This window comes from Protomyctophum bolini (genome assembly GCF_963924005.1).
Source record: "Protomyctophum bolini genome assembly, chromosome: 2".
NCBI lineage: Eukaryota > Metazoa > Chordata > Actinopteri > Myctophiformes > Myctophidae > Protomyctophum > Protomyctophum bolini.
In genome coordinates, this window is record NC_137863.1 from 31,889,540 (window position 1) to 31,898,886 (window position 9,347).

At 43.9% G+C, this 9,347-nt stretch overlaps 1 protein-coding gene across 1 annotated transcript in view; it reads right to left on the reverse strand.

Annotated features, from left to right (window-relative positions):
* snta1 (syntrophin, alpha 1) overlaps nt 1-8,994 on the reverse strand; it is a 68,374-nt gene extending 59,380 nt beyond the window's left edge. The window contains exon 1 of the mRNA XM_080786191.1: nt 8,580-8,994. Within this exon, the coding sequence (XP_080642317.1) occupies nt 8,580-8,856 (277 nt within the window). The 5' untranslated portion in view covers nt 8,857-8,994. The remainder of the gene's footprint in view (nt 1-8,579) is intronic.
* Between the last annotated feature and the right edge of the window lie 353 nt (nt 8,995-9,347).

Consider the following 9,347-nt stretch of genomic DNA (forward strand, 5'->3'; position numbering starts at 1 on the left):
GTGTCACACTGCCCCAGAAAGCCAGGGGTCAGCCAGCGGAACCGACAGGTAAATGGAGGCATGAAGTGCTTTATTAAGCGCTGACATCTATCCAGTTATGTGCAATGACGAAAGGCAATTATGCTAGCAATGTGTTTGTTGTGATACCACTGTGGTGGGGTCAGGGGGGCTAATGAATATTGAGAAAGTATGCTATAATATATGGTTGATTAAAATACTGCGATTCGGGAGAAACGACTGGAAAATAACTGTATACAAATGTGCATGATAATGTAAAAATGTACTTAATTAACTCATTAATTTGCATGAGCACAGTTAAATTTATTTTCCTACATTTAGTCTAAACCTCTTTTCCTACATAAAAAAATATATATATATATTTCAAAAGAGCGATAATGGTGGCCAAGCAGGAATGCAATGAGCAAATATAGCTGCAAGCAGCTTATTGCAAGCAATAAGAAAAATCACACCAGTGTGAACTGAGCGGTGCAGGATGCTCAACAACACCGCTGGCTGGCTGCAGTTATAGTTTGAATTTGTGCGCTTGTACTGTAGATCTGCTATTTTCACTAGTTTGGGTCCGGGGCAAAAGTCTTACTACAGCCTCAAAGCACTGCAACTCAAGATAATGTGAAAAACGCAGAAAATATTAACCTGGTCCGAAATTTCAGAGACGGTGGGCATTGACTGACTGACACAACATAAGGTCGTAGTTCTTTTTTTACGGCAAAGAATATGGATTACTGTGATGTGTTTAAAATAGCTGTATATTCTACTTTCAATCATTGCTATAGTATGTTTGTTGACAGTGGTCACTGGACACCCGGTCTCTCCAAACTCTTTAGTAAACAGAAAATACAAGTTCAGGTCAGGACACGTCTTTTTGAGTACTCCCTTACAGAGCTATGTGTGTGGGTGGGTGCCTGGGTGCATGGGTCTGAGCACGAAAACAGCATGGTTGTTTTTCACCATTTGTGCGCAACCTAACACACACAAACACACACGCACATATTAACTGTATATATGATGATTTCGGGTGTGCCAGTATAGTACATTGACAGTACAGTACAGTACAGTAGAGGGACACCCTGGGAACCCCCACACGGTAACTCTGTCATTTCTCAACAGTTTCGGGCGCGGGGCGGCACGCCGGTTCCAGACCCAAAACTGGGTCTGGAACGCTATAAAATAGAAGTTGATACATTTTGATAAACTTTGTTGAGACTCCTCTCCTCTTCTCACTGAATAGAACTGGTACCTCGACCTGTCCTGAACATTTATTTTCTATCTACAAAAAGAGCCGGCAAGATGGGGGTGGCAAGATGTTACTGGGAGAAGAAAAAAAACTTTCTAGCAATGATTGATTAGTATCAGAATATAGAGTTTAAACTTTTAAACAAAAAACATATCACTTAGATTCCACTGCATTAGGATTGTTCACAGTCAGTCATACATAGGGTCTGAAGTGAAAGTGAAGTGGGAAAAAAAACTAGATTGGCAGAGTGTCAAGCTGAACAAAACTGCCTCTTATATCACACCAGCAGTCTGAAACTGAACACAAAAGGAATTTGAAGAATACTAATCGACCTGAGACGGGTGAACTCAAGCTTCTCCATGTCCGTCCGTAGGACCGGAACCTTGCTTCCCAAACCCCTTAAATTTAGACGTGCGAGAGACTGAGTGCACTTTGGACCCGGCTCAAGGTCGAACCGCCTCCTGTGCTCTTCGGCGAGCCGGGGGTGGGCTCCCTAAAATGAACACCGGAGAAGCGCTCCACTCCCACTCCCAGCCACATAGCTTTCATCTTTGGCCAATGACAACTGCTCGCTGAGCACTGCTCCTCTCAGCTGTTCACATTGTGGTGTCAGCTAGCCCGCCGTGACTTTTGCCCTCTTCTCACACTTGTTCACCCCTCTCTCCCTGCATACGCTTTGTTTTCAGAGATTCCATCCGTTTTGCTTCTCTCTTTCTTTCTTTCTTTCTTGCTTGTATGATCCATTTCACAGTTAAATTCTCAGTGTTGACCTAAAACTTTGGGTCCCCCGTGTCTACTGTCTAAAAGATTTTAATTCCCAAATATTTTCTATTCCCCTTGCTCTCTCTGTCTCTGTCTCTCTCTCTCTCTCTCTCTCTCTCTCTCTCTCTTTTCATCCATGTGGCGGGCCTCTGCTGCCTTTGAATTGCCATCTCTTATCCTCCTCATTTTCCTATGGCTCTCTATTGCTCCTTCCATGCCATCATCTCTCTCTGCCTTTGAACAGACAGTGCTGCAACAAAGTCACGCCGGCAGGGATCCAGTGAGGGTTTCGCTTTCATAAACAAAGCCACTGTATGTCTTTCAAAGACATTCGTTTTCACGGAGGTGAAAGACCAAAAATCATGTCTATGTCCTGATGGAATCACTTCTGTCTACCGTGGTGGCAGAATGTGTGTTGACGCTAAAGTCATCGGTCGCCAGCTGCCACAATGAGGAGCCGTCGTTTGCATTGAGACAGCGGCGCGCAGGTCATAGCAACTGTCCGTCAAACCGACCACCCAGCTTGGCGGGTGGTCAGGAAGAGTGTGGAAATCTGTCAACACATGCTGTACTCTGAAAATGATGGCTTGTAACCTCAGGTTTGGGCTACAAAATAAATGTAAATGAAAAGTGGGAGGTTGAGGGTTCAATTCAACCCCCAGCCGAACCAAAGGAGGATATAATAAACAGACATACATACGGACAATCGGACATACATAGACACACACGGCTATGCTGCTCAACAGTGACACTTTAGGTCACCCAGCTGTATTGCTGTACTCAAACAGACATACATGGAGACATATATAAATACATAGGGACACACACAGCTGTTGGAACGGTGAGGCACCGCTCACAAATGGTACCCAATGCCTCCCTGTTTGGTTTGGGTACTCAGCATAAAGGGTTGGTAAGTCCCTGCGACATACTAGCGTCGTCATGTCCAGGGGCGGTGCACTTGTATATCAAGCTGCCTCACGCTTACGGAAACAGGAGATAGGTTGGTGACCTATGGGCCACATTATAGCACATGAACCGTATGGTTCCCAAAGGCTAATATATCAACCTATAGGTCAGATCCGTGCAATAGATGTATGACGTTACATAACGAGCTATAAAACGTAAAAGGGAATGAAACATCACGCATTAAATAAAGATGGCAAAGGGAGCGAAATGTTGGATCTGTCAACAGAGAAGATGGGAAAGGTCGTTTAAGCAAACAAGTCTATCTGTATGGATATCATTTGGTTGGAAAAAAAACATGAGCACTTAAGAAATATCAAAGGAATGACCTAGCTTGCTTATAATGGGTTCTGGGGATTCCCTTCCATTACTCTGAAAGGGGATAATGCATCATGGATTTGTCAACTGGTCATTCTAGTCAATGTTGTGGATTGTGGTATTAGCAACCTGTACGTCTACTATTATTATTACATGGGCTGCACTACAGATTCAAGTACGGTTTTGTATGGTCCCATTAATATTAACCTTGCAGCAATATTTAAAACAAAATGCAACATTAGTTTTAACCCATTTAGGCCTGACGTCGAAATTAAAAAAATGTCTTCTAAATCTTGACAGTTTTCTGAAATACCTCATGTTTCTGTATCAGTGGTACTCAATATTTCATGTCAAGGACCCCACAAATGATATGTAATTGGCCACCGACACCGACACCCATCTGAAAATATGTTGTTCCAGGAACCACCCAGAAGCAAAGGTTTGAGTTAAAAACATTAAAAAAACATTAAAAAAGGTTTGTGCCACATTTTCACGATTCTTCAAAAATAGCAGCCCTACAAGCTCCACCGAGTGGTGCACTATGAGCTTGTAGATCTGCTATTTCTCAATAGCTAAATAATAACAATGTTTAAAACACCAAAAGGGGTTCCCGCCCCAAAATGGGTTAAACATCCTTTTAAGCATCAGGTTCATTACAATAATGCCAGTTGCAAGTCAACCACCTAAATCCTATACTCTGTGGTCTCCCAGGGGTCTGTCTGTACTCTAATACCAAACCTCTTCACCAACAAAACAAAACAAAAACAGATCTACAAGCTTGTATATCTGCTATATTCACTGACAATTATACCATGCCAAGAACTGGCAGAGTGCACAATACATTTGCCACTGATCAGTGCAGCACTTTATTAGCTCCAGACGCACAGAAAAGACAACACAGACATTCGGACTGTCTTTTAGGCGGCTAGACTCCTGCGGAGCCGCATGCCATAAAAATGCCTATGCTATGAAGAGAATCAATGAAAGAAGAGATTCATACAGTGGAGTGGAGCACTGGATTAGTGTGCTGCATGATGTAATGGAGAAACTGACATTAAGTTCTAAGACTAAAACAGAACAAATATGACAGAAGTTGGGAGGGCTGGATTGAATGTCTGTGTGATGTAATTTAGGTCAGTTTTTAGGTGATGTAGAACAGGGCTGGACGATATATATATATATCGATATTATGCCGATATCGTCACATGATGAGATCATCTGGTTGTTTTGTCCTGGTCACGTTTACTGTAATTACCATATTTTGTAAAAAATAAAATAACATCTTTGATAAATAATAAATGACGACATAGTCACAATATCGATATCAAGGTATTTGGTTAAAAATAAAATTGTCCTCATCACCCAAACTCGCAATTGTATGTGTGAAGTCGTGAGAATGTTTCAACGTGAATGTAAAGATGATGGTGTTGTGTAAGTCAAGATGCATATCTAGCTACTAGCTAGGCTACAAACTATGACATACAGACCAATACTCTATTTAAATCGTTCCTTTTTTTCCTAGGAGTTAGAAAGCTGATCTTTGTATCCATTCCACACACACACACACACACACGCTACAGTAAATAAATAAATAAACTGTTTTTATACTTTTGGCTTACACATACCAATAAAATGAATGGAGGGGCACCCTAGAATAAGAAATAAGTGAAAGCCTCTTGCCCAGTTGTGCAAAATGTGATGATATATTCCTACCTAGAACTGTCATCCTATTCCCTGCACAAACAAAAGGAATGTGGGTCTATTCTTTAACTCTCTCAATGTTCAAGTGGGAGATTTAAGGTATGATACTGCCTGTTGGTACAGGTAAAGCGGAAACTGGGGGAGGAAAAGGGGCCTTTTATCAGCCCTTAAAACAGCATACGACGCAGGTATGTATGCCCGGTAGGGGCCATATTGGAGGGGTCCCGACCTTTTCCCCCCCTCCAGTGTAAAAGCATGACGTAGCCGGCAGCAGCAATGTTTAGGTACGAATCAGAGACGTCCCAGCTTTGCCATAGGTCAAACGCTGAGTCGCTGACATAAACAAAATGCTAAATATGCTCCACATAAGCCAACACATTCGTTGCATAACTATATCGTCTGGACTGAACGGCGGCTGGCCAATCAGTGACTAGCTCTCTGTCAACAGGGGGTGGCACACGGTAAAATGCTCAGTGTTATTTTAACTCTGGAAACTGGAACCACGTGGACCTGTGTAGGTACTAGGTAGGGGGTTCATTTCGGTCCATTTTGTAATATACTCTCATTCAGTTCATCTAGCACAGTGGTTCCCAAACCTTTTCACGTCAAGGACCCCCAAATTCACAATAATTAACCCCCCATAAGAGAAGACTTTTACGGCAGTGATTCTAAAGCATTTTAATTTCAAGGATCTCTCCAGTTTGACATGCATAGTCTACGGACCCCCCATTGAATGGCATTTCTATCAATCAATCAATCAATGTTAATTTAACTCGGAGAGTGTACGGGTCGGGTGTAACGGGTCTGTTTGGTTCCATTTGTACACTGTCTGAGTTACGGACCCATAAGGGTCCATTTGGTTCCTAACTATCATTTAGCTGGGGACCCCCTGGAGCTCCCTCAGGTACCCCTGGGGGTCCCCGGACCCCACCTTGGGAACCGCTGGTCCAGCACTATGGTTTTTATTGCCTACACAGACAGAGTGGTGCGGTCATAAAGCCTTATGCTATTACAGCCAATGTGGGGCAACCATGTATGCACTGGCTGCCTCTCAAAGTGAGGTCCAGAGACAAATGGCAAATTAGTTTTAGGGATGAGGGATAAGGGTTCATAATGGACCCGTAGGTCTGTAACACAGAGTGTACAAGTGGAACCAAATGACACACTTACAGGTCCATTTGGTGCCAATTGTACACCCTCAGAGTTATAGGCATGCTTTGAAATAGCAATGTGAATTAGGAACATTATTTAAAAAAAATCACACTCATACTGTACGTGTAAAGGGACGCTCTTAGTCTTATCGTCGTACATCATCATGTCATGTGTATTTGCTCAGACACATGTGACGTACATTCTCCATTCATTGTCAATGGGAGTTTAATCTTTGTGTAGGATAACAAATACCGATTTGCTCAGACACATCTAACTATAAATGCAAGTCTCTGTGTGTACGTCTGTAATCCACATAACTCGAGAACCGTTCGCCCCACCGACTTCAAATTCGACACACGTGTTCCACCCCACCACAGGGAGTGCAGTGCCCGGTGTTGAGTCGGTCGGACCCACGGTTGTCCAGAACCGCCCCAAAAAGGCCTACCCAGGGTCCATATATGGAGCTGGCCTGTTCTGACCTCACAACACTCCATATTTGGGCAAGCCTGATACAGAACTCCATAAGATGGCCTGTTCTGACATCCCAACACTATAATAAAGGGACACAGAGAGACCAGTCATTAGGGCCGATTCATACTCCTATTTTAGAGCCGAATAAAAGTCGTTTCGGCGCTGTAGAGCCTACAATTTGACGTCATTTGAGGTTCGGGGGGGCGGGTACCGTCCTAAAGTCGGCTCTTCGGTGCTACTGAAAATTTATGACGAGCCGAAATCATTTCGGCACTACAGCGCCGAAATGGGAGTATGTATCGGCCCTAAGTCCTACAACCTATCTCAAACTCTCACCCTAACCCTAACCCTAACCTCCCACGGGGCAGCACACCTAAACCCAACCGTAAAATCTGATTCCCCCCCACTGCCCCCCCCCTCCCCCCTTTTCCCCTCACTGTATATGTTTCTTTTCCCTTTTTGCTTCCTTTATGATGAATTCCTCTTCTGTTCTTTAACTATATAGAAGTGTCTACTGTCTATTTGTACGTCTCTAAATGTTTTGATGAATTGAACATGGTGGACCCTGTTGTAAACAAGTGTAATGCTTAATTGGGTCGTCCACTCACAGTTAACAGTCTTTGTATTGAGTTTGTGCTTGAAATGTACTGTAATTCTGCAAACTGTTAATAAATATTTCAATCAATCAATCAATCAAACCCTCTCCCAACCCTTAACGCACCCCTCACTAACCTTAATCCGGTCGTTTTAACGCACCCCTCACCAACCTTAATCCGGTCGTTTTAACGCACCCCTCACCAACCTTAATCCGGTCGTTTTAACGCACCCCTCACCAACCTTAATCCGGTCGTTTTAACGCACCCCTCACTAACCTTAATCTGGTCGTTTTAACGAACACCTCACCAACCTTAATCTGGTCGTTTTAACGCACCCCTCACCAACCTTATGTCTAAACAAATCTGACATCATTCTGATCTGGGTGTGGCATGCATTTCCAACTTGCATCATTCCAAGTAGGCCAGTGCCCAAAGGGCAACACTGTAGAGGCCCCACGGGCACCTCTCTAGTACAATGTAAATTCTCCATTCATTGTCAATAGGAATGTAATGTTTGTGTAAGATGGAAATCGAAATAGCTGAATATAGGAGGGGCTAGCCTAGCACCCCTCAAAAATAAGCCTGAACTGCAAATATATAGGCTGCATGGCACCAATGTGATATATATTGTATGTCCTATTCCATATACAAGGCAGAAGGGCCAGTTCAACTAGGTCAGTGGTCTAGTGTCAATCTTCCAGTATAATTCAATTCAGTGCAATATTGCAATATATACCGGTATAGAAATGACTGATCATTCTGACAATATAACAATAACAATTAAATTTGATTCATATAAAGACATTATCATCATTGACAATTGAGGTCAATAAAGGAAATGATGTGTGTGTGTGTGTGTGTGTGTGTGTGTGTGTGTGTGTGTGTGTGTGTGTGTGTGTGTGTCTAAAGTTTATTTGTCTAAAAAAGACAGACTACTATGGCACCAGACCACCAGCCTGCTTCATATTAAACTTGGTGGGAGACCTAGAACTAGAAGAGTGTCCCCGTTGACACACCATGAGGTGTGATTTCAGCTCAGCTGTCAAATCTTCGCAGTTCAAACACAGACGCATTTCACTACTAGTGGTAAAAAACGACTTTTACGAACTTTACGAACTCCTAAAAGAAATGCCAGTTAAGTGTTCGCGCTCACTCACTGTAACTTTGAAGTTTAATAGGCAACTACAGTACTCCTCCTGACTACTGCAGTCCTCCATTAAACTCCAACCACATTCGTCACACAACAACACTTTGCAAAAGTAGAAGTAGATCGAGGCTCACCTCTTAATATCCGCAATGTTTGTTTACGTTGCTCTGACACTAATAACGAACGGCTGGGGTTAATTATTTCTTTCTTTTACCTTTGATACTGATCCCCAGACCTCCAACATCTTGCTTGGTGACTCGCACGGTGCGCTTCACGTTGGTGATCGTCTCCGGGACCGGGGAGGTGCTGAGGTTCGGGGGGTCTCCGTTGACCGCGACGGCGACCGGCGCCACCGGAGACTGGTCGTCCCCTTCCCCGGGGCTCAGCGTCAACGTGTCCTCGGTGAGGGTGGCCAACACCCGGACCCAGCGGTCCACGGTGACTCGCAGCTCCAGCAGTCCCGTTTTCTGCGCCCTCATCGCGGCAGCCATGTTCAACGCATTCCTGGAATAACTCTCTAGACTAGAACGGGGCTGGGTGGCAGAGAGAGTCCTGTAAAGAGATAGGGGTGGGTGGGGGAGAGATGTGCGGAACACACACACCACACAGTTTCTCCCCTCCCTCTCTCTCTCTCTCTCTCTCTCTCTCCCTCCCTCTCTCTCTCTCTCCCCCCCCCCCCACAGGACCACAATGGAAACACGTTGTGTTATCCTTTTAACACACCACTGAAAAAATCGTACCATTGTACGTTTAGCAAACTGTTTCAAAAAAGTATTAAATCTCTCTCTCTCTCTCTCTCTCTCTCTCTCTCTCTCTCTCTCTCTCTCTCTCTATCTCTATATCTCTCTCTCTCTCTCTCTCTCGCTCTCTTCTCTGTCTCCCCCTTTACTCCAAAATGCATGAGGTTTTTATCCAGTGTAAAGTTAATTGAGGATGATACGATTAGCAACGGTGTTGACACAGACTCGGAGTTCAAAGGGGT